We start from the raw sequence: 26,014 nt of genomic DNA on the forward strand, positions 1-26,014 counted from the left end.
GTCTGACCACTCAGACTGATGTCATGGAATCTATTTTTAACTAAATTTTTCTACCTTACTACTCCTTACAGAACATTTCAACTAATATTGGACCTGTTTAGCCCTTCCACCTTCATGAACAGAATTAGGGATGTATTTTTGCCTAGTCTCATACAGCTAGTTTTTTAATTAGTATTATTGTATTCTATTTTGTAATACTATAAATATTTCACTGTTCCTGAGGATTAGTCTACCTCCTCCCTGCAGGAGATGAGCAATTTAAAAACTAGGTAATATATACTAAAGGCATTGCAACCCAAATGGATTGGGTTGATTGCAAGGTGAAGGGTAATAATATTTCATTCAGAAAAACATCAGTGGATTGGGAGTGTTGCTGTGTTTGAGTATGTTAATGCTTTCCAGGCTCTCTGCTACCTCTTGGTGACCTTGCTTTGATGCTTGAGGTCTGAAGTTGCACTTACCACAGTAATTGATTGCTTGCTAGTAGCCAGAGTGATTAATGTCAGAGTCATCTATGTGTGTTGGAGAAAGGGACTCAGGAAAGTGACTTGCTGTGTGTGATTGATGGGCACTGTGGCATCCTTGGCAATGCTTGTTCCTTGGCAGTGCAGGTGCTGTCACCTCGTTTTCTATTTGCTTCAGTCAGACAACTGCTATGAGATTCACTTCCATGATGCCCAGTCAGTGTTTCGCCTTTCCAGTTAGTTCTGAGTTTACAGCATAAATAGTAGACTGAAAATGTTTGCATTCCTTATTGAATGGATATTCCAGCTATTTTAATACCATTCCAGTCTCTGTACACAAAATCCCATGTGCCTTCCTGAAAGGTTATGGAGTTAATCAAGTCAGAAAAGTGGTTAGTGCTAAGCCTCAAAATAAAGCAGAAATTCTGTTACCTGTAGCATTTTATAAGAGATGATAAAATTAACATTCTTAAATAGAACATGACAAACAGTTGTCAAAGCTTGAAGGTATTACTATATTTTTATGCCAAGTTCTTACTGTTAGAAAGATAACCTGATTGGGGTGATGATGAATGTATCAGATAAACAGAAAGAAAAAGGATGAAATGCAAACTTGATCAAGATACAGTGGAACATAAATATCTTTAGCTGTTGAAAAATTAGAAGTTTAGCTAAAATAATGAGATTCCTAAGGATGTATAAAACCAGCCTTCTCATTTGGGGCTTTTAGAATGTACATTTTAAAACAATTTTCCTATAATACATAGGATTATGAGTCACTCAGCTATTCTATAAAAAGAGAGAGAACACAAGCAGAAGGAAATGGGACATGCATTTTTAAAGACTGCTTCTGCCTTCCTTTTTGTTTATGTGTCAGCTGGATTTTCAAGTAATAACAATTCCTGTAGTTGTGGTCTTAAAGCAGATGCTAAATATTGCAAGAATTGCGATGAACTATGGCAGCTGAGTTTTGTATTTAGATTTTAAAATAGTGTGCATATAAAAAAGCTATGTAATTTCTAAATTTCATGTGGTATGTACTGCATGGAGAAGTAGAACTAGCTGAATCTGTTTACAGAGTATTCAGTGATGTACTTCTCATTGAGAGTTGCATGGGAGATGCTCTTCAGTTTCAGATTGGATTTGCTCATTGTGCTTTCAGTGCTAGACTGCTTCGAGTATTGTTTTGGCAGCATGTACTGACACTTGCTGGAGCGTGTCAGCAGTTTGGCACTAGGCTGCTAGGGAAAAGACTTTGTGGAGCTGGATCATTTCAAAGCCTCAGTGCTTAAGCAGTCATTACACTTCTGATATGAAATGGGTTACGTGACTGGAGTACCGTTCAAGTTCTTATGTTACTAGAGTGCACTGAGTAAACATATCTAATTTTGGTGCAAATGTTCAGTGTTGTAGTCTTGCTTCTTATTGACTGTAAAGTCAGCAATTTTGTAAGTGTCCATAAACTTTTCAGAGAATGAAGAACTCTGCCAGGATTCAGATTTGACCAGCAAGCAGGGATTGCATTTTTTTTCTTGAGAACTTTGTGCAAAAGCATGTTTTCTTCAATTAACCTCTAGTGTTTCAGCTTCTAAGAAAATGTACTTAATTTTGTCTTTAAAATTCTGTTATTTAGATATCAGCGGTGTAGATACTTTGTCAGGAGTATTATAAAGATTTCAATCTTAATCCCACTTTAACTTTTATCGGGGAAAAATGTGCGCTGGGAAAACACTACATCTGTCAAGTGCTCTTTAAAATACTTGTTGCTATTTTAAACCAAAAACACTTCTACAAAGTTATTTGTGTGGTCACTTGTGTAACTTAGGAAGCTAGTACTAGTGTAACGATTTCAGGAAGAACACCAAAGTATTCTTCATTAATTTGTCTTGGGTGTAGGAGTCAGTTATGTGCTTTCTGCAGAAAAAAAAAAAGAAAAAATTGCATTATATCTTCTACAAATTGACAGCACATGAACTTCAGATTTTTTTTAAACTCACTGTCTATAACGAAAATTGCATAAACTGTTTCCTGTAATTAGGATCAAAGGTATCTGGGGAGCTGAGAGGTAATGGTGTGTATATATTGTGGATTTGCTCACTTTTATAGAAATTTGATTCTTGTTTCCTTTTTATGATTTTTTTTTTAATGGCATTCTCTGTTCAGTGGTAAAGAAATTATTACTCGAAATTTATGTGGCAACCCAGTAGTTGAGATAATTTGGTATCTCATTATAATTTTGTGGAGTAAGCATGTTTTGATAAAACCCTAAGATTTAATTATTTTTAACTTGAAAAATAAACCTTATATGTATTCTCATTAACATTTAAAAAATATTATTCCAGCTGCGTTGGGGTAGAGGAGCACCATGCTGTTGACATTGATCTATACCATTGTCCCAACTGTGCAATTCTCCATGGACCTTCTCTAAGTAAGTATGGCTTATTCAGATTTCATTTTACATGTTCAGACTGTTTTCTCTCCATGTACAATTGAAAAAGACCGTTCAGAAGAATATTCAAGATGAGTTTGATTATTTAGAAGGTACTGGTTCTACATGACTAACTCTGAGCTGATTAAAAACCCACAAAATAAACAAACCATCCTGAAAGGTTCCCTGATGTGGAGATGCAAATAGAATAAAATATAAGCCACCGCTATAGATTAGAGAAATCAAAGTGCACAGAGCTAGAAGAAAACAATCTGGACTTGGCAGAGAGTGAGAGAATGAAAATTAGGGAATCGTAATTAAAAAAAAAAAAAAAAAAAGGAAAATACAAAAGATGGCTTCAAGGTTCCTACATTTTAATTATCAAAATTCTAATACCATGGAAGACAACTTTGAAAAAATGTAGGAATTAGGTGTCCTACCTTTCGTGCTGATTATAGGCTATTTGCCACAACACACTAGTGAAATCTGAGAATATGAACATCCTGTGAGCAGTGTTTGTTTGGTTGGTTCTTTTGGGTTTTTTGTTTGTTTTTGCTTTTGTTCCCTCCCCCCCACCCATTTATGTCCTTGGAAGTTACACAGCTCTGATTTGTAAACAAGTTTCCACCAAGGTCAAAATGAGTTGCTAGAAGAGTGTGAAACAGAGCAACAAGAGACATCTCTGGTTCTCCTTCCAGTGGACAAATTTGCTATAGTGATCTGCAGTGGGAAGACGGAATAGTTTTTGTCTGTCTGTAACTACTGAAAGAATACTGCTTTATTCAACTTCATAGATTTTCCCCCATGACTTCTGTTCTCAAACGGAAATGGAATTGTAAAAAAATCTAAAAATTAATTTCATGTTTCCAACAATGAATTAAGTTTCTATGTTCAGACCGGAAAAATATGTATATGCAATGTATGCCTTTAACCTCCAAACAGTTGTGGTCATTTGTGTTTTCTAATGTGGATTTGTTTGTGTTTTAGTTTGGTGGTTTTTTTTTCTCCTTGAAGGCCATATAATGATTTATAGTCAACAGTGACTTAAGATCTAGAATATTTTTCAAAGCTAAATTTACTTTACATTTAGAAATAAGTTTAAAACCGCTACACCCTCAGTGGTAGTCTTGTGGAATATGAACAAAATGATAGTGTCATTTTTTGATGTAATTAGTATATGTTGCATGATATGTATCTTGTGTAATATATGGGTTCAGGGTCAGTCTGCTAAAAGGTAAGATAAATGCTGTTTTATGTGCTTGTAGTTTTTAGTACTCCAGTGGTAATATTCAGTTAAAAATCTGCTTATTTCTCTTATAACAATAGCCATTTCTTTCCCCACCTTTCTGTCTCTTTTTTCCTATGGAATAGAGGGACTAGGAGGAGGAGTAGAAGAGGGATCATATCAGTAAATTTGAAACTTGTTTTCAGCCCATGACTTGGGAGAACTAGTATGCTTCACCCTGATGCCTGTGAATAACCTTTCTTGTAATGCGGAATTTGACAGTGAGATAAGAACGATTTTTATTTTGAAAGTTTTTTCAGGAAGACAAGAATCTGTGGTAAAAATTATCCTTATTAAGTTATATTGCTTCAAGTGTGTAGATCATCTAGATTTAATAGAAGCTTCAGACATGTCACTTACCAACCCAAGCAGAGGTGATATAATGAAATGTGTCTTCACAAGGAATTTTATTAATTGTTCTGAGCTGTCAGAATCAAATCTGTGATAGTTTGTGGTTTGGGCTCTGCTTACTTCAGTGTTTAGAGAGACTGATAAAGTCTCATGACTTTTAAGTGTGGCAACAATGTTCCAGAGTGCTTCAGTCATATGAAATTATGTACATCAGTAAAAAAAGCATTTTTATTTACAGCTTTGTATTCTAAAATCACTTTGTCTAAGAATTTTGAAAGAGACAAAAATTCAGCTTTGTAAGAGGGCAAATATATCTATGATTTCAACAGACATTAGTACATATAATCAAATAAGGTAGTGCAAAAAAAATTACTTAAAATATACAAGAAACACATACTTTATAGTACAAATGGGTAGTTACTTTCGGTATCCTACAAAATTAATTATGTAAAAGTTCCAATAATTAAAAGAAAGCTACTGCATAGTTAGATGGAAAGATCAAATTAACTGATCAGTTTCTTCATGCATTTCAAACAAAAAATAAATCCTCTTCTTGATTTGAAAGAACAACCATTTTATAAGACCTTTATTGAGAAGCTGTGTGTGTAAAATGCTAAATAATTAATCCTAAAATCCTAAACAATTAAAAAAGAACAATTAAAAAAAATAGTACTATACTATGGAGGAGTTTTTTAATATTATTTGGTTTAGAGTCTTCATATTATATTTTGTTATTTTCTAAGTTTTCTCAGTGATCCTGAAGTCTGAAAATGCTGTATTTGCATGAATGCTTTGAGTCAGATCTGCAACCAGACTCTAGTGTCCAGAGCTTAGAGAGAGCACAAGATGTGGTGAATTAACAGGACTGTGTTTGTCAGAACATACTTTCTTAATCTGTTTTTTGATTTCTCAAATTCTGAAAATACCCTCCAACCTGTATTTTTTTTGTCTGTGGTAGTAATGTCTGTGCTTGGTCTGAGCTGACAGTATGAGATGATGTCCCAGGCCTTAGCAGTGTACTCTGTGGTTTACTGTATGCTCCTTAGAATTTTTCAGTCTTCCCATGGAAAAATTTCTCTTGTCTTTTTGGTCACTGGGAATCATCTGAAGTACCACTTCCAAGACTTGGAGCCTCACTGTGGGGTTGTTCACCTCTTGATGGTCCCCATTTGAAGTCTACCATGTGGTGGTCTCTGAGGCAAACAGTCCAGCAGTGTGAGAAGGCAGGGAATAGTGTCTGCCTAAGTAGATACAGTTGTTGGCCCATTGTTTTGAGGGTATAAGGAATGTAATTACAAAAAAAAAAAAAGTAAGCTTTCTGCTTACTTTTTGTGAAAACTTGCAGCACACTCCTTTCTTTTTCTAACCCTCCCTGCAAGTGTCTGGTGTATTTTTAGTGTGTATTTTTAGTGTTGTCGCAGCGAGTTTTGCCTCGATTTTCAGGAACACCAAGGGTGAACACTGGTTCCTTCCACTAGTTTGGAGTGATTGGGAGGGGAGGTGTTATATGTCCATTTCAACTTATGTAGGATTTGTTTGTTTGTTTGTTTTAATTTGAGCATTAGGATCCATTTGGTTAAATTTTTTTTTTTTGCAACTGTTACTGTAATGTCTTAAGGGGTTAGAAAAGCTCTGCAATTAAGAGATATGTAGGCAGAGAAAGTTTTCATTATTGTTTTCCGTTCTTCAGTGTTCTCTTAGTTATGAAAGGATGATATATATTGCCAAATACAAGTAGAAGAATTACCTTAGTTCCTGATTTTTAGGTGTTGGAAAGACAGACTTTAGAAAGTCTTTCTGTGCTATAAAATCTCTTAAGCAGCTGTATCGCCTTACAATTTTAATGACCTGTTATAACAGCAGTGAATTTATGGGAAACTACTCTGTTGCAAATTAGTATTAGCTACTAATTTCTTGTATTATTATTTATGACTGAGAAAATAGCTTTGAAAACTTAATAAACCTGGCTTCATTATTTATGAAGTTTTACAGTGTTTGGATAGTTGGCTCATTAAGCAGCACTGGTTTTCAGTTTAGCAAAGAGCTATAAATGTCAGTTTATTCTCTTAAATGTCTTCTAAAGGGTACATGTTGTCATGTCTGCAGGATACAGATCATCAGTAGGAATAATTACCTCTTATGTGTAATGATGATATGATGCCTGTTATTCCTATATAACCAATTGTTTTTTCTGGAGAAGCACCAATTTTTTTCTTTTTAGAAACTATTTTCTCCCCTCCTACATCTGTAGCTTCCTGTTACAGTTTTCAGTACTTGTTAGCACTTTTTTAGATTTTTGGGAGCATCACGACTTACGTAAACTTAAGAATGAGCTGTTCCATAAAGTTAAATTTTTTATTAATGCAGTTCTTTGTCTGGGTGTCATGTTTACATTACAAGCTGTTTGGTAGACACCTGTAAAACACGTTCTGTGTTGACAAATAACAGTAATTTTTCCCTCTAGTGAGTTTCCTCAGCGTAACCTAAATTTCTGCTTAATATTAGTGGTTAAGTTATGAATCTGGTGTTAGTAAATCATCTTGGGGCAGTCCTCCACTAGCAGCTATCTAGCTGTGGAGCAGAGTTTGGCTTTTTTAGGAAAAACTGAAATGCAACCTTAAAATGTCTGTACCCTTACTATGTTTCTTAGTGTTGTAAGTGATAGGCTGGCAAGTAAATAGAAAGGTAGGAAGTTCAGCACTCCTGGAGTTTCTTTCCAAGACTGAGATGATGATCCGTTTTGCTGAGGCACCCTTTTGGTGATTTGTTCTCAGCTTGTTGAAAGCTTGAGGATGACAGATGCAGGTTTATTTGCAGAGAGAGGAAATGCTCCAGAGATTAGTTTGCTAACAAACGGGTGATATAACCAAGGACTTCCTTTCAAAACTGTAAGCTTGTGTTCTTTATAAATGAAGATACAAAATGAATGGTTGGTGAAGTTGAATGTATGAGATATCCATTAGGAAATGATTTGTCGTGAAATAATGAAAATTTGAAGACAGGCACTAAGTTGACTATGATATCATTGGTCACTTTGTCCTCTGCTTCACTCAAGGTAGAAAAATTCAAATGGGGTCACTGCATACAGCTTACAATGTTTTATAGTACAACCTTTAAATATATAAAGGGGGCTTATAAGAAATAAGATAACTTTTTACAGAGGCCTTTAGTGAAATAGCAAGGTCACCCATTGTCACCCCTGGCTTTAAACTGTAAGAGGGTAGATTTAGATTAGATATAAAGATAAAATTCTTTAGTGTGAGGGTGGTGGAACAGGTTGCCCAGAGATGGTGTAGATGCCATATCTTGGAAGTGTTTGAGGCCAGGCTGAATGGGGCTTTGAGCAGCCTGGTGTAGTAGAAGGTGTCCCTGCCCATGGCAGCAGGGTTGGAACTAGATGATCTTTAAGGTCCCTTCCAACCAAAACCATTCTATGAAAATATTATTTTTCTTTTTTTTCATTTGGGTATCTGTCATTTGTCATGGGGAGATCACTGCAACAGTTTTTATGAGAATGTCTAGTTTTTTGATTTCATTGGCCCCTTAAGTATAAGGAACTGTTAAAAATGCAGTTTTGTTGCTATTGAACTCTCAGTTTCAGATTCCCAAAATTGTAATTGAACTTTAATTTATCTTTTGTTTCTTATTAATATGCTGTAACATTGCATTAAAGCTTCAAATCACTCTGAAGTTGTATGGTTTGGGGCGCAATGATTGTGTTATATGTATTGCAAAAGTCATTCTTTCCCAAAACAGTTTGCACCCAAAACCATTAGGGAGACATAAGCAGTGGATAAAAGAAATAGCATATGGTAGTGAATAGCAGTAATATTATCAGACTGGATATGGGCTTCCTCGGAGGATGATAGCATAGTGGGATTAGGTCTTGTTAATTTTGTGTGAATTTGTAAAACGAGGTCTCTGGATATTCAGGAGGTGTGATTCTTCCATATATTAAAAAAAGTCCAAGGAATTTAGGAAATTAAAGTTCAATTTCTAGTTTTGTTGCTGATTTTCTTAGATTTGGACAACTTTCAGGCTGCAACTGTTTATTTGTGTTGCACTGGATGTGGAGTCTTGAATTGTGTATAATGTGCACTGAGGTTTTCATGTAGAAGGAGCTATAGAAGTAGGGAGAATTACTGTTGGATGTCCTGCAGATTTCATTTGTTGAAAATGAGTAGAGTGTCACCTGATAAAAACAGTAAGATTTGTTAATCATAGTAATGTGATTGAGGCATGTCTGTCTCACTGATGGGATGACTGCTAATCTGAGCCATCTGATTTAACTAATTCAAAGTTTAACCCTTCTGAAACTTGTAGTGAAGAAGAGGAGAAACTGGCACAGACATGACTACACGGAGCCAGATGATGGTTCCAGGCCAGTGCAGGCTGGAACACGGACCTTCGTTAAACAGCTGCGGGCTCGCTCTTTCCCAAGGTACGGACTCTTACACGGTTTGGTGGGAAAAGCAAAGAAACGTTGTCGGCAGGGTGTGTCTTAGGGGAGGCAGCTAACATTTCTCTGCTTCAGAAAATGAAGGTCAATGATAACTTCCTTCACCTTTACAATTCCCCACACCCCACCCCTGTTTCAGATGAGTACATTTGCCTTTTCATGCAGTAGCCTCCCCTGTTCAGTTTTGCTCTAGGTTATGTTGTCTGTTGGGACTGCTGCAGGGTGGGCGTGAGTTTTGGGGGGTTGTTTTTGTGGGGAAGTGGGGGCAATAACATAACTGATTGGTTTTTGGTTTTCTTTACTGTGCTTCAACTGTCAGAATATTGTCTGTCTATTCCTGTAGTTCATGAATAGTTCTCAGTTTCATTCCAAATAACACAGAACATTCATATGGGCTGGTAGTCTATCCGTTCTCACATGCTTTAAGGGAAAGTAGAGAAATGTGGTTATACTTTCATCCTGGTCCTGATTGGATATCTCACTGAACCATGATGGTTTATAGTTCTTCAGAGGAGCTGCTGGTGGTGGTTGTTGTTAGCAACATGTACTTTAATGCTTTCTCTGAGAATTCCTTTTCCCCATCCTTTCCACCGTATAGAGTGACTGAGTTTCCAGGTTATGTGTGCAGTAAAAGTTTCTTTGCTTGTTGAGTTTGTTTTCTTTGTCTTTTAGCTAAATGCTTAATATAAATGTACCATGGATGGTACAATGCTCTTGGATTCAAATGTAGCCATTCCCATCCATCCTCCCCCAAACTGAGGCTTCTTTTTCAGTAGTGCTTGGGGGATGCTTTTCTGCTAATGCTCCATAATTTCTTTCCACCAGTGCTGATGAAGTAATTTTGAAAATGCATGGAAGCCAGTTGACACAAAGATACCTGGAGAAACATGGGTTTGATGTTCCCATCATGGTTCCTAAGTTAGATGGTCTGGGACTCAGACTTCCTCCACCAACTTTCTCCGTTTTAGATGTGGAACGCTATGTAGGTAAGAGTCACTCTGGAGAACTTATTAAAATGATCCTGTCTGTAAATAAAATAAATATTTGCATGTTTATAAGAGCTTCCAGAGTGCTAAATATTTATCGTAAATTCAAGACTAGCAGAGAATACAATTAAAGCTGTGGTTTGGAGTTTTTTTTTTTCTCTCTTTTTTCTTTTTTTTTTAGTGTGTGTCTGTTTGGATATGTGATAGGACAATAGCTTTCTCAACTTTCCAATATGTTAATTTCAGTGCAAGCTACATGTGGAATGCTGGACCTTTTTCTGCTACATGTTGTAAACCAATAAAGTAAATGGGAATTGAATTAATCACTCTTAGGATTAATAAGTTTAGTCATTGGTTAGACTATGTCTAAACTTAATGTTTTAGACTTAGTAAATTGGCCTGTCTGAATTAAATCTTTCTTCCTGGAGAATTTCCTACCTTGACTTCCTTTAGCAGGAGAGCTGGAGCTTCCTAAGAACCATTTCTTTCTTATCAGATCTCTTAACAGTCTGTAATTGTTTCAGCCTCATGTAAGTGTGTAGTACAGAGAAATAGAGGCTGAGCCAATTGCAGCAGGGCATGTCCTGTAACACGTGGTACAGTTGAGAAGTCTGTGTATGGCCTTGTCTGCGTTCTTGTGATCTCCTAATGTAACGAGTTGTGCTGAAAGTAGGTTTTCTGCCCATCAATATTTTACAAAGGCATCAGAATATGGAATGTTGTTACAGTTACAATGTTAAACAGTAATGTGCATTCTGCTTTAAAGATTAATTATCATTCTGATACTTCTGAATCTTTTCTTTTGAATTACTGTCTATTCAGATAGAAACTTGATTATCTCACCCTTATGCATACATTTTGACCTGCCCAGTTGTCCAGTTTAGGGAAAAAGTTGGAATGTGACAGGTTTAGCTTTCTATTATTGAAATTAAAAATAAGAGAATTGAATAAGTACTATACTGATAGTAGTGGAGTATTTGTGCAGAAATATTTTTATAAAGGCTGGAAAAAAGTTAAATTTGTGTTAAACAACTGAAGTTTTTTAATCTGTCATAGCCTTAAGAGAGTCATCCTGTTTTTCACAGGTGGTGACAAAGTGATAGATGTCATAGATGTAGCAAGACAAGCAGACAGCAAAATGAAGCTCCATAATTATATTAAATACTTCACAAATCCTGACCGACCCAAAGTATTGAATGTGATCAGCCTGGAATTCTCAGACACAAAGTGAGTATTGACTTCAATTCCTTCAATATAGGAAGTGGTTTTCACTAAGCTAAACAATATGTGTAGGCATATAGTGCCTGTAGTAGGAAAGAGAGGAGGATGTGTATTTTATGTAGACAGCTACTGTGATGTAATGTGGGTATGAAACATATTACTTATGAACTAATAAATATCTTTGTAGGAAGCTGCCTTTAAAGAGATGTGATTATTCCTGTTTATATTTACAGTTCTTTTTTGTTTGTTTGTTTTTTAAAAGGATGTCTGAATTAGTGGAAGTACCAGATATTGCCAGAAAGCTTTCGTGGGTGGAAAATTATTGGCCGGATGATTCTGTCTTCCCTAAGCCTTTTGTTCAGAAATACTGCTTGATGGGTGTCCAGGACAGCTACACTGATTTTCATATTGATTTCGGAGGAACATCAGTTTGGTACCATGTTCTCTGGGTATGAATGCTTCTTGGTGTACAGAATCACAGAATATGCTGAGTTGGAAGGGACCCATAATGATCATCGAGTCCAGCCCTTAGCTCTGCACAGGACCATCCCCAGGAGTCACACCATGTGCCTGAGAGTATCATCCAAATGCTTCTTGAACTCTGTCAGGCTTGGTACTGTGACCACTTCCTGGGGAGCCTGTTCCTGTGCCCAGCCACCTTCTGGGTGATTATGACTACGCAAAACAAAATTTATTCAGCATGCAGCCTTCTGCTATGGCATTATCACCTGTGTGAAATGTTGTACTTGAAAAGCTGTGGGAAGAGCTTGAAAGTGAATTACTGATCTTTGGTGTTGCATTTTTATGTTTTTATTGTAGCATGCCACTGGTGACTTCTAGACTGTAGTTGGTTGACTGATCACTTTAGTAGACTGGTAGGTGATGTAGTGAGGTTTTAGTAGGAATAAATAATGGAATGAAAAGTGTTGACATACTCAACTTTTTATTGTTCTCACAAACTTTGCTGTGTATATATCATAGAAGAGGCATGTTTTTTCATTTGTATGTATGTGCATATCCATAAATTCTTTATAAAAGCTGGAATTTTTTACACTCCAATGAAAAGTTTTGGTTGGCTTGTTTGCTTCCTTTAAATCACAAGATGTTAACTGGTTAGTGTACTATATCTAAACTTTTGGTGGATTACAGTTGTGAAACACTGACACTGGGAAGCCCAAACATGCCATAGTGGGAAGATGGAATACTTATCATTTAGATCAATCTGTTACTTCATTAGGAGTGACTCAGAGGTTGTAGTATACCTCTAAGAGGACATTAATTTATTTATTTGATATTTTTGTCTTAACAGGGTGAGAAGATATTCTATTTGATCAAGCCCACTGATGAAAATTTGGCTCTTTATGAGTCTTGGAGTTCATCTGTTACCCAGAGTGAAGTATATTTTGGGGACAAGGTTGACAAGTGTTACAAATGTGTTGTGAAGCAAGGACACACTTTATTTGTTCCAACAGGTAAGATTTTACTCTTATTATTACTCTTATTATTACTCTTATTATTTACTCTTATTACTTAGCATGTTTAATCAACAGGAATTAAGAATATAATAAAATAAATGTGTTGTCAACATTTGGTATCCCCTAAAATTTTGGATAAGAAAGAATAATAAAAGAAATTTAGCGATTTAGATTTTCAAAACAAGTAATTAGCTTTTAACTTTGCCTGACAGTCATAACAATTACCAGGGAATGAAAGAGTGTTACCCAATTAGAAGACAACAAATTAAAGTTTAATTTGATTATCAGAGAAATAGTTCCAATTAATAGAGCTCAGATTTTTCACTATTCGGTAGGTATCCAGAATGAATTCTTATCTTAATTTTATAATACACTTTTATTTTTACAGATTTGAATATTGCAAGACCTACTAGGCATAATTAGTACAAAAACATCACATAAACTTCTTATGCTGTAGGCTATAGGATTAAAAATACAAGTTGGGTGTTCTTTTTGGTTTGGTTTTTGTCGTGAGAAATGCCAATCAAATTAAACTTCTTTATTAAAAAAAAAAACAAAGCTAACAAAACAAACCAAAAGCCCCACGCAGAAAAATCCATCAAAGAAAATACCCCATCCCATTCAAACTCCCAGAGAGCATAAACTTGCAAGTCTTTACTAAATCAAACCATATTTTGCCAATAAAAGTGAGTGCCAGTTTTTTTTATTTTCACTTATCCAAACTATCCATATAAATACTTTTTATTATTAAATTATTAAAAATTATATTGGGTGCTATCTTCCTTTTTTGGGGGGGGAAAGAAAGCTTTAAATACAGAGAACAGGAAAATTGTTTATGATTCTACTTCTGGAATAAACCTTGAAGATTATAGTCAGTACCTTATTCTTTCATGGATTTCCTAGACTACTGATTTTTCCCATGTCTCATCTCTGCCCATGAGGTTCAATGTTTACTGTTCTTGTTCATAGCTTGTGCAGAATAAATACTCCGTGGTGAGGACTTCTCTGTGCACTTAACATTCCTGAACAGCCAGAGCTTTTAAAACCATATATTTTTGGCAAGAGATTGCATTAATTTTCTGTGTTTAAGTGTGAGTTCACATCTATGAACAAAGAATTCAGAATTACAGAATGAAGAACTTTATTGTGGCCCACAGATCTTTGAAAATTGTTACTGCTTCCCAAAGTAATCAACTGAATCTGAGCTCTCACTGCAGTGTGACTGTAAAGAAAAATATCATCACATGGTAATTTCTAATGTGTACAGGTATCTGCATGTGTATACACATAAAATGGTACTTGTAAATGTAAATATGTGTAAACACATGTGTGTATGTGTATACGCATATCCTTGTTCATATACTTAGGAGTATAGTGTAAGAACCAATAAATGAAACTAGTTTTCAAGACAAGTGTTTAAGAAAATGGGAAATTCTGTAAATTTCCCATACTGAGTAAAGACTTTGAAAAAAAACCCACCCTGATCTCTACCGAAAACCACTTTTACTGTTCCTGCTTGCCCTGATGCTAATGGATATCATAATTATTTTATAATCTCTGAAATATGTTCAGAGTAGTCTCCTGATTTAAAATTAATCTTGCATGTAGGTGAATAGCACTGGAAGGGTCTTTAGAGTTATTTAAACATTATTCAAGATATTCTGTGTGGTCTACACTGAATTTTCTTTCCTTGTTACATAGACCTTGACCAAAATTGCAGCATAAAAATAGCAAGTGGAAGTGTAAAAAAAAAAAAAATAATTAAAACCTTTAGCTGATACAGGTATGCCATAAAAATCCTTGGTGTTGATGCAACAGTGAGGAGGCTTTGTTGTCAATTTTGTCAATGTCTGGGGAGATGTGTGTTTAAAGGACTGAAGCGCACATATCCCTTGGAGAGTCAGAGGTGTCTGTCTACTGTGATGATGATGATGAGTGAAAATGAAACCATGTACTAATTAAGTTGCTGCTGCCTGGGGTTAAATGCAACAGTAACTTAACTTCCTTCCCGGCTACAGGGTAGGTGTGTTGCTTAGTCAGCGTAACTGTTAAGTTTCAAGTCTTTTTATATGTGGTACCAAAACAAGTAGAACTGTTTGTTATTAACTGAATTAGGGCATGGATTTAGTGGTAGTTTGTACTGGGTAGTTGCTTGTGACTTGGTCTGGTCTTGCCTCAAGCTGGTAAACTTCCTATGTTTGTATGTCTTGCCTACCCTTGATGAAACCATGAGTTAATCTGCAAATGTCTGGCCAACTCGTCTTTTGTCAAAGATCATCCGTATGAGTGCAAAATCAGAAAGAAAATCTTGAAAGAAGAAAACCTATTTGTAGTTTATTTACATTAAAACTGCACAGTGTAAATTTGAAAGGTAACTATTTTTAATTAGGAAGCTCATGTCATACATTCTGCTGTGTACTTAGTTGAAATTATCCAGTAGTAATTAGCCAGATCGATAGCATCATGTTGACCATGCTTTACCATGTTGAATAGTGCAGTTCACAAGGACAGTATTTCAATTATGTGACAAATTTTTATAGAGTGTCTAGACTGGGTTTTAAACTGTTCATAGTTTCACTTGACTTAGAGTGACTGTATTTAGAATAATTTATGGAACCACTTCTGAATTCCTACTTGAGAAACCTCAGTATTGCTAAATGACTTTTTTATATTGTGCAAACAACCCGGTTACTGTAAGCAACATGTAAATATTGAAAGACATATAATTTCTGTTTTATTTTTTATGACTTTATCTTTTGTTCAGTATATTTTTTCTCTCCGGACTTGCTTATCTTTGTGGATTGGAATGAAAACTTTTACTTGAATTTTTACTTGAATTTTGGAGGCCGTTTTTACTTGAAAAGTTGGCTTTACATACTTTCCCCTCCCAGTAATAAATTTCTTAAGCTTAACTCCTTCAGAAAATTACAGTTCACTAGATTTTTGAAACACTGTAGTTTACATATTGTTAAAATTTAGATTACTTGTTCCTAGCACAGAGTACAAATTTGTTTGCTTTTTTCTTTCAGGAACAGTGTTTTTACTTATATATGTATTTAAAAACAGTCTTAGAATAATTCATATGTATGTATTAAGTTTCACGATCTGTCATTTCAGGCTGGATTCACGCTGTGCTCACATCTCAGGATTGTATGGCTTTTGGAGGAAACTTTTTGCACAACCTCAACATTGGCATGCAACTCAGGTTAGTCTCAGTTCTTCCTATACTTTTTCCTCAGTCAGTAGGATATTCTTTTCATAGAGATTTTTCTTCATGTGCTTAACCAGGATCAAATTGGTACAGGCTCTCAGACAATAGTGGCATTTTCAGTTAGAATGTATCAAGCACATTCTCTTATTTGACTTCTGCAAAGTTTCAAAAGCAAAATGAAGGTTATGCAAGAATTTGAGTGAATAAAAGAAAAAAAAAAGGAAGAAAAAAACTCTACTTTGGAGATTAGTATAAGTGAGTAAAACAAAACTAAGCAAGCCCAGGTGTGCGACACTGAGTTGAAATGAGCGTCCTCAAGTCAGCATTGCTCTAAGGGCAGCTGTATTTAGTTTTTGTCCAAGATGTAGAGCTGTCTTCTAAACATATTGTTTTTATTTATTACAGTGGAATCCTGATAAAATTCCATCTGTTAAAAGATCACACATTGGGTTTGTATCCTAGTTTTTTGAAGTCCAACTTTATTCTTAGAAGTGCCGCAGTCAAACTTGATAAGGTCAGAGCCTGAATGAGACCAGAGTTCAATCTTGTCTGTGGTCTTGTTGGGGTTTAACTATGTGGTACTTGACTTCTTTTATTTATCATGACCATGGTTATTTTATTTTATTTTATTTTGGACATTGTGTCAATTTGAATGATTACATAGTTGAATAACGAATTTGATAATTAAAACATTCATGTTTTCTAATATTTGCATTTATTCAGGTGTTATGAAATGGAGAAGAGGCTAAAAACCCCGGATCTTTTCAAATTTCCTTTCTTTGAAGCCATCTGTTGGTTTGTGGCCAAAAACTTACTGGAAACATTAAAAGGTAATTCTTGTTTTGTTTTAAGAGATGCACTTGTATCTACTTTCATAATTCTTTTTCTTTTCATGGATAATGAAGAAAATTGCACTGCTGTTCTGTGAACAGAGGAGACTTTTTAAGCTGCAAAACTAGACTTGAATTACTTCTTTTTTGCCTTTTTTTGGAAAGTCACATCATTTTTTTACGAGATTTTAGTGAGTGCTGCAGTGTGACAGTTCTAGATCCAGCAGTTCTTGGTTTTCATAAATGATCTTTCTAAAAACTACTTTGATGATTAAAGCTAGTAATAACCAAGAGGTGATTAAAGGTAATAATGGGTGACTTGCACTGGACAGAAATGTTAGTGCATTTGATGGTGCGTGTAACTCACACCTCATAGCCTGCTGCTGGAACTTTTGAACTATTTTATTAGTGTTTTTCATCTAATGCTTATGCTGTATCCAGTCAATGAAAATATTCTAGATTATAAAGGCAGAGAATCTGAGATGCTTGTACATTGCAATTGTACTACCAGCCAAATAGGATTAGTGTGCCATTATCTCACAAGGCTTTTTAAAGGAAGATAGGAAACTTATTTCCATGGCGCCAGTTTTTCTCTCAGGCTTCCTTCATATCATTTAAGATCTTGGAGTACCCTTTGATAGCCTTTCCTTTGAGCAAGTGATTCTGTGAAATGATCCCACCAACTTGTATCTGTGGATTTCTTCTTGGTGGCTTCGCAGCTGAACAGAGAAATTTTCTTGCACTTCTACAGTTTTCTTTGACCTTTTCAGTCACTGCCTGTTGTCCTCTGCTCTTGGTTGTGAAGATAAAAGTATCTGTGAGGGCTTTTGTGGGAAAGATGCATCAGTTCCTAGGAGTTTGCTGTTCTTTTCCACACTTCCTCATCTATTCTTTAATTGCTATATTTGTACCCATGTATAATTGAGCTTGATAGAGTGTCTGTCTGACTTCACCTTCTTTTCCTCAAATATCTTGCCCTCTGCCTGCTCTATTTAATTTTAATAATATGATGTATTTCAAAGGACAGAAATCAACCTTCAGAGGAGGCTGCTGAATTCAGCTTCTGCTTTGAAAGAGATCAGAGTCTAATGTAACCTTTTTCTAATGTTCTAACAGTTACAAGTTATTGAAAATTATTCTCCTTTCAGCAAATGAAGACACTGAACAACCCTTGTTTCCAAAATGAGCGTTTAAAGTTTCTGGTGAACCTAAAGCAACTCAGAAATCTCACCAAATGGAACAAACTTGCAGAAAATTTTTCCTTCCAAAAAGAAAGTATTTTTGTCTTAAAAGCTTGCTTTGATTGGCCTCAGTCCTGCATATTTAGTGCTTACAAACTCATCAGAAGACACAGGAACTGTATTCCTGCTGGAAAAGCAGTGGAATATGTATGTTTCTATATCACCTAGCTAACTATAAGCTGTGTCTGTTGGCCCCACTCTTCCCCCTCCCCTTTTTATCCCACAACTCCTTGAGTTCATAGGCTAGGAGCCTCTTGTGACTTAGGGAAGGAGTATGAAACTTATTCTCACATTACATTTAATCTTTGGCTCAGCAGATGTTTGTTGCTGAACAATGCTGTGACCTATAAACCCATTATAAAAAATGAAAATTGAGGTTTCCATGGCTAGAGTGAAGTTTATGTTGGGCTTTGGCATGAAGACTTATATGAATTAGGTGTTTTCTAGTCAGAATCCATTGTTTTATAAACAAAGGATGACACCGGTGTGGTTGTGTAAGGTAATGGTGATGTCCAGCCTCTAAATTATTGAGTGCATGGTTGTTGGCAGTACTTTATAAGAAATTCAAGTCAGTAAGCAAAATCAATACAGCTTATCCTTCTGATTATTTTTATAAAAAGGTAACAGGGTCACAGACATACCAACTGAGTAAGCTAGTGGGCAGGAAGACTACTGCTACAACTCAAAGTCTACCACTCCTTCTCATACCCTTTGAAAAGTAGGAGGCCTTTGAGACATGAACAACTGTTTAGTAACAGAACTTCCCTTTTTCTGCCAGCATACTAATACATTATCCATAAGAACAGTGTTTTATTAGTGTATTCTTTTAGGGGAATAAAATGAGCCAAGTAGTTCTAGTGTTGATCCATTTGCTATTGCGAAGTGGAAATATTTGTCAGGAACATGAGGAGAGATTGTTATCTACTTTTGGCTGTTTATGGAGTATTTGTCTTTTCCCTTCTTTTTTCACCCTCATGAAGGAAAAGAGAAAAGAGGTTGCAATTACTTGAGAGCACCAGCTTCCTTAAGAAGAGAAGCTTCTGTAGCAGAGTGGTTTCCACCTCATGTCCCCTTTGATTCTGGGAGGAAAAATGCAGTAAACTGTGTGAGGGAGAACTGTGATAATTGGAAGGGTTACAGAAAATGTTTGGGGAATGGAAGTATGCTAGTGTGAGCCATTTGCAGAGTACGTATGGGAATAAGCGATACAAATTCTAATTTAGAGATACATCCCACATTCTTCCGGTCCCCTTTGACTAAAATATTTCCAATGAAATAAAAGTGATTTCTTTCTGTATTTTAGATCTGGGGTTTTCTTGTAATTGACCTTGAGTATGATGTAAACTAACCCTAATTCACACAGGAAGGTTTTATGTAGAATCACTTTAGTGTTGGATTTGGCTTTTGTTGTTGTTGTTACAGTATGCACATAAATACAGGATGTCATGTTTCATTTGCTTGCACAATTTTTCCTTTAATATGCTGTTGCACAATGGCAACTTTATTGGCTGAAGGGTAGGTATCATTCTATTGTTTTCACTGTTTCTAAATTGGTTGCTGTATCCTTTTTAGAACTGAGGGAAGATGGTTTCCAGCCTCCAAGCTATTTAGTGCAAGGAGTGAAGGCTTTACTTACTGCTTTAAAATTATGGATGAAAAAAGAAGTAAGTATAAGTGATTATGTTTGGTTTTTTGTTGAACTCTGTTTTGATTTAGAACTAAGTGAAGATCTGTGCCCTTTTAAAGTTCAAGATTATTTTTATCTGTTAATGAGTATGGAAAAAGTCTATGGAGAGTATACACTGCTGATCTGGGGAAGAATCATCATGACAATTTTATATTCCATAATGCTAATAAAGTCTATTAGACCAATTAATAATCTCAAGTATTGTAGCTGATAGAGGTAGAATCTTGTTCACCTCAGGATGGGATAAGAATGCTAGAGGATAAGATGATAGGGTGGGGCTTTTTTCTAAAAAATGTGTTTATGTAGTCAATTGACCCTAGTCTGATGCAGTGGAGGGTGGAATGCCCTGATATTAGTCAATAATTTGGAAAGCACATTTCAGCTACATCTGCTGAAAAGTCGATTTAGATTCAGACTGAGGAATATTGACTTCAGTTGAATACTGTCCTTGCTGAACATGGATTGACTCTTGTAAAATCATTAGTATGGCATCAATGCTGGCTTTGCTGGTGCTGTTTTCTCTCCAGGAAAGCTTACCTGTTTTGGCACAGAACTGGATCTGGTCTAACCCCGTGTGTTTTTTCATGTGCCTGTGCTTTTAGGCCCTCTTGGAACTGGTGCTCCAGGGAAGTGCTGTGTGCTGACAGGCAGTTGAGTTCTGACTGAGTTTGTTAGTTCTAGTTTGTTGCTGGCCCTGATTACTTGAACTGGCTCTTTGAGATCTCTTTGGTCTTTCTGCCCACAAGTCCTACTTTTAAGAGAACTTACTATACAACACGTATGATAATTGCACAGTGCTGCATCGAACATTACAAGCTCTGTGGAAGTAAACATGAGGTACAAATGCAGAACTGGTTATTTTATGTGGAATCTGCTGGGGTCCAGCCTGTGTAGCTTTACTCATTCCAGATGAAGCTGTGCTGACTCTGAGTTGGTTCTCCAGTGTCTCTTGGTCTGTGCTGTTCTGGATCAAAGCTAGATAGTGAGCAGTGTAGCAGTATTTGCAGGATGTTGTGCCTAAGCTTCTAAACCACGTGTGAATCCAAGCTATCTCTGCATCTGGGGCATGGATAATAAGCAAGCCAGATAATAAGACTGCTGATAACTGAGATCAAACATAGCCTATATAAATCCTTATTTTAATTTGAAATTGGATTGGAATTTCTTTTTTTCTAGATCGCTGTAGTATAGTATTGTAGCATTTGTGTACTGTCTAGTAGCTCATTAAGGAGTTTGATTAATACTGCATGTGGAATGTGATATGTTTTCTACTTTTCTGTGGAAGAAAAATCAATTGCACTTGCTGCATTCTGAATGATTACTAATGAGACCTGTGAGTATTCCCAAACCAGTGGCTGAACAGACTCATCAATTGTGAGGAAACTGCAGAGCATCAGTGATGTAACCACAATGCTGTCTGCTGTCCACCAGCTATCATGTTTTGTACCTTGTGTTCATCTAGCTACTGCTTCATATGTGAGCTGATCTTTTCTTTGCAGCAGGCCATGTGTGTGATAGGATTGTAGTTGTATGCAGGTGAGGACAGGAGGAGCTTTGTACAGGGCTGTATGATCTGCTCATACTAGGGGTTTCAGACAGATTCTGAAAAAGAAATGACAAATGTCTGCTCCTCACTTGAGAAGCCTACTTCTCAAGCCTACAGGAGGCTTCACATTCGTATCATGGAGTATGTCTTTTCAAGACATATGGAAGTTGTCTTAGAGAATTATATAACATTTACTAGAGAATTTCAAAGTCATCTTCAACAGGGCAGTGGTATCTTTGTTGCTGCATTGTTTAAAAACTACCAAAAATTAAAAGATGCTGAGGACAGAGGTTGAGTGCTACTAAAATTATTTTAGTTCTCATGTCTTGATTTGAATTCAGTTTGTGCAAGGCTTTCATCAGTGTGTATGTCCTCCAATTGCTTTGGTGCAGGCCATCATTCTGCATTCTAACTGATACACGCAGTAATGATGATGACCTGCCCAGTTATCTGAGCTCTTGAATTTTAGCTCTGACTTCCTTCCAGCTTGCATAAGCAACAGGTCTCAGAGTCAGTTTTTAAGACGTTTGGTTCATGTACCAGTAAGATTATTTTGGGCAACTGTTTTGTGTTTTTAAAAAAGATATTGCTAGCTGTTGTGAAGGAAAAAAAAAAACCCATTTTTTTTTTGTGAGGAGGAAGGTATGTGGGGTTTATTATTTCAATTTTTATTTTTTGTGCATATTTAAGTGTTGATATACCTCATTGTCATGCTACTCTGCATTAGCCTACCAGGATTTTTTTTATCTATACCTCATGTTTTAAGACAAGTTTCTCTTTCCTTTGTGTATTTCTGACTCTTACAAAACCATTTCTTGAAGCTCTTGAATGAATCATAGCTTTCTTTCATTGTTTTCTTTACCTGCAGTTGACATCTGGCATACTTAGGCTGTTTTGTTGCTACTGGTTTCCCTAGAAAAAGAGAATTCCTCAGTCCAAAAGGCTACATGTTTCTTTTCCAAGAACGAGGATGCAGAGACAACTTAAAAACAAGTTATTTAATAATAATGATAATTTTTCAGATGTGGCTTCTGAGGGTATTCATATCTCTCTGCCGCAGCTTAATTGAGAAAACTTTGGTGTAAATAGATAGCTTTTATCGTGACAAACAAGTGAGCTTGCCTGTGGAACTCACTTTGCTCAAGGAGTTACTATAAATCATACTGGCAAAATAACATGCTTCTGATATAAACTACATTTGCATTAGGAAGGCTTTTTAGTGTTTTTAAACTAGTTTTTGGGAGGATTCCATCAGTCACTTCCTCTTGAAGTCTTCATGAAAAGGAAGACCTTTGGGAGGGTGAAGTCCTTAAGCAGAAAGGATTGAATGATCCTAAAATGACCAGTAACTTGCTGGGAAAATTATGCAGTTTAGTGACAGAGATGCTGTGTTCTCAAGTGTGAATGTGTGGAGGTGATGCATTCAAAGAATGAAGAATGGTAGATAATAGCAGCTGATTTAATTTTTCCTGTAGAATTAATGACACTAAAATGAATGATTATACCATGATTATACATTCATGTTGGGGTTTTTTGGAGGGGGAGAAAGCATTTGTTTTAATGACTGAGGGGAAGCCAGGTTCAATGAAATGCACATACAGTATCGAATTGCTTCTAGCAATCATTTTGCTGCTGAATCTCATTTTTGAAATGTGGGTAACTGAAAGTGTTTGGGATGTTTTACCATTTAAATGGTTGATTAAAGGGATAGCAGAATTCATATCAGTCATTCTGGTCTATGTGAGTGCTGTTTTGTCTGTTTAATTCTAACTAAAAGTGTTTTGAGATTTAAACATTTAAACTACATACAAAATATTAAACATATTTTTTACTAGATCTAACTGTAGAGCATTTGGAATTATTCAGATTGGTTGTGTGTGTATATATGAAATCTGTCTCTGATACGATTTCAGAGGATTAAAGGGAACATAAACTCTTATGGCTTTCTATATTTTGTTATAGGGACTGATTATTTTTTTTTTAATTGCATTCTCCAACCTATTAGATTCTAAATAAGCTAAGAAGGTAATTTTTAAATATTACATGTCAGGAAGAGGTCTAAAAATTTGCGTCTTGGTTACTGATGATTTTTCTTGATTTACTCTTTAGGTTAAATGTTTGCCATGGTGAAATTCCTTAGTCTTTAGCTTTAAGTCTTTAGTTTCGAAGGTCACAACTCTAATGAATGTCTGAAGTATGGCTCTATGCTGACCATGCTGAAGGAAAAAAAGAAGCTGATTACTGTACTGAGGGTAAAAAAAAGTTGACTGTCAGTATGGCTTTGTATTACCTCTTCTGTGGGTTCTTGGAGCCATTGAGTGATATCTGTTGCCTACTAAAACTTGGACTGGAAGATTCTGTGTGTGTGTTTGTGTATCATCCTAGAAGTCTGCAGTCATTATTATAGAAATGAATCTATTTGGGATTTTTTTATTTTATTTTTTCCCCTGTAGATTTGTTTATTTCATATTATTTCTGATTTTATCTGAAAAAAATTAATTAAGTATCTTTTCTTCCCCCTTTGCATGCAGCTTGTAACAGAACATGCCTTTGAAATTCCAGACAACATTAGGCCTGGGCATCTCATCAAAGAGCTCTCTAAAGTGATTCGTTCTGTAGAGGTAAGAACAGAGGCAACCTACGTAAACCTGCAGAAAAAAATCTTTCAATCAGGAACTCCGTAGTAGTTATGCTTCTGATTGACTGTATTCACTTTTTAATTTATTAAACATTCATTTAATAATAGAAGATCAAGAGGAAAACTCTTGGGAATACTAAGCTATGGGTATTTCAGATAAAGAAAATGTATAGTGAGTGTTTATGGCTTTTTTTAAAATTCTTTTTAAATTTTAATGGTTAAATTATTTATAGGTCAGTGTTTCTAAAATGTTCTCACTTATAAATTCTTAAAATAATTACCGTTAACGTGTCGTTAAAGACTTCAATTTGAAATTCTGTGCATATTCCTTTCTCCTACCCACTTGTTTGTTAGTTTTTGGTCCAGTTGTCATCTCTTTTGCTCCCTCATGTGTTTTGTGGCTGTTTGTTACATAGTGGGGATGTCTTTTCCCTTCCTTTTGTTTTTGATTGCTTGTACATACCAGTGTTTTGCTCCTTTATTCCTCAATGAATATTGATTCTTGGAAAATTCTCACATTTGTATGTGGAGAGAACAGCTCTGAGATGTGACCTGTTGTGTACAATACAGGTCTATCCGATGCTGCCTGAACAAAAGCATATGTTTTGGTGGTAGCTTTTGGTGTTAAGCACCACTGTTATGGAATAGCGTAAAAACCCCTAATGGGAAAGAGGTGCAATAGAACTAAGCTTTGTTCATCAAATCCAAGTGAAATATGTACTGTTTCTCCAAAAGGTCTAACAATTATTTGTATAATTTATTAGACGAACAAGAGGCAGCACTTAAATATGTGAATTTATTCCTCTGAGACTATTCTAAAATGTGTTTTTAATTACAGGAGGAAAACAGCAAACTAGTTAAAACTCAGGGAATTCTTGGTGTGTCTCCAACTTCACGATCTTCACATGAAACAGCTTCCCCTCACCACTCCAGACGAAGGGTGAGGAAGCTGCGAGACCATGCTACCAAAACTCCTTCTAATCTGGATATCCTGGAACTCCACACTAGGGAGGTACTGAAAAGGCTGGAGATGTCACCATGGGAGGAGGCAAGTGTTAAGCTATGTGCAAGAAAAACAAAACTAGAGTAGGTTTCTAATCTCTGTTGATAAGGAATCACTTTAAAGATGCATAAGAATACAGACTACGACTCTTTGTCATATGAAACATGGATAGATTTGGGTTTGATTTCTTTTGAGTTTTTCTGAGAGGAGTATCTCTTTTCTGTGATAATTTTTTTTGTGGAGGTTCCTGCAAAATATTGGTTCAGAGGATGCCCTGACTCCACTACCCACTTCAAGTACAGTTTTTGAATTACTGTAGTCTGCTGTAGCCGTCAAGTGCTACTTTGAATCAATTATCTGAAGAAGGGAGCTTGCAAAGCCTTGATTTGGTGAGGCTCTGAGCCAACCTGTTCTCTGTGTTTTTCGATAGCTGTTTCTAGTAGTTCTGTATAGTTCTTATAGTTACTGTAATTTGGTTAGCCTTGCTTTTTGTCATGTTCCTATTTCCTATGTGACAGTGCCTCCCTACCATTAAGCTTCAGGATGCCTTTGGTCTCTATAGTGGGGCCGTGGACTCTGTGGCTGTGTTACAAAGATATCATAGAGCAAATGAGTGAAAAGTACTCTCTTGAAAAATACCTCTTTTCAGGTTTGATGACATTATTTCAAAGAACAGCAGCAGAAGTGGAAGAAGGACTAAGAGAAGGGAAATAAGTAGCTTTATGAAAGCAAATAAGTAGCTTTTTGAGTATAAGCAATGCTGACAAATTTAGCTGGGAGAGGATGGACTTTCATAGTGGAGAAATACTGATTTGGGTCTTTAGACTGATCTTCATAAGGCATGGAACTTCATTTTAGCCCCCAAAGACAGGAAGCTGAATTTAAAATTTGCCACAAATAATTAACTCATGCAGTGCATTGCTGCAAACAAATGTTTAGGAGAATTAGTCTTTGTCATTCAATGCAGAAATATAATGCTCACTATCAGTACAGAGATTTAAAAAAAAATTATTTTACATGTTCCTGGTTTGGGGCATAACTGCATTGCTGATTGCTTCAGAGTATATGTCGAATGTAAGTTGCTTTGAGCTAAGAAAGTTCTGCTTATGGCAGGTTACTTTCCATTACTGATGTTTTACTGTCCTCTAAATTAGTTTTGAGATACTAATTTCAGGGACCAGATACCCAG

The 26,014-nt window shown here is 35.9% G+C and overlaps 1 protein-coding gene across 1 annotated transcript in view; it reads left to right on the forward strand.

Annotated features, from left to right (window-relative positions):
* Positions 1 to 2,774: 2,774 nt before the first annotated feature.
* KDM7A (lysine demethylase 7A) overlaps positions 2,775 to 26,014 on the forward strand; it is a gene marked incomplete at its 5' end in the record, with an annotated part of 36,204 nt that continues 12,964 nt past the window's right edge. The window contains 11 exons of the mRNA XM_018080079.1: positions 2,775 to 2,892; positions 8,852 to 8,969; positions 9,813 to 9,973; positions 11,059 to 11,200; positions 11,457 to 11,643; positions 12,504 to 12,666; positions 15,787 to 15,874; positions 16,604 to 16,710; positions 19,524 to 19,615; positions 23,716 to 23,805; positions 24,661 to 24,870. Coding sequence (XP_017935568.1) covers positions 2,775 to 2,892; positions 8,852 to 8,969; positions 9,813 to 9,973; positions 11,059 to 11,200; positions 11,457 to 11,643; positions 12,504 to 12,666; positions 15,787 to 15,874; positions 16,604 to 16,710; positions 19,524 to 19,615; positions 23,716 to 23,805; positions 24,661 to 24,870 — 1,476 coding nt within the window. The remainder of the gene's footprint in view (positions 2,893 to 8,851; positions 8,970 to 9,812; positions 9,974 to 11,058; positions 11,201 to 11,456; positions 11,644 to 12,503; positions 12,667 to 15,786; positions 15,875 to 16,603; positions 16,711 to 19,523; positions 19,616 to 23,715; positions 23,806 to 24,660; positions 24,871 to 26,014) is intronic.

This window comes from Manacus vitellinus, unplaced genomic scaffold, assembly GCF_001715985.3.
Source record: "Manacus vitellinus isolate BGI_N305 unplaced genomic scaffold, ASM171598v3 scaffold_5_pilon, whole genome shotgun sequence".
NCBI lineage: Eukaryota > Metazoa > Chordata > Aves > Passeriformes > Pipridae > Manacus > Manacus vitellinus.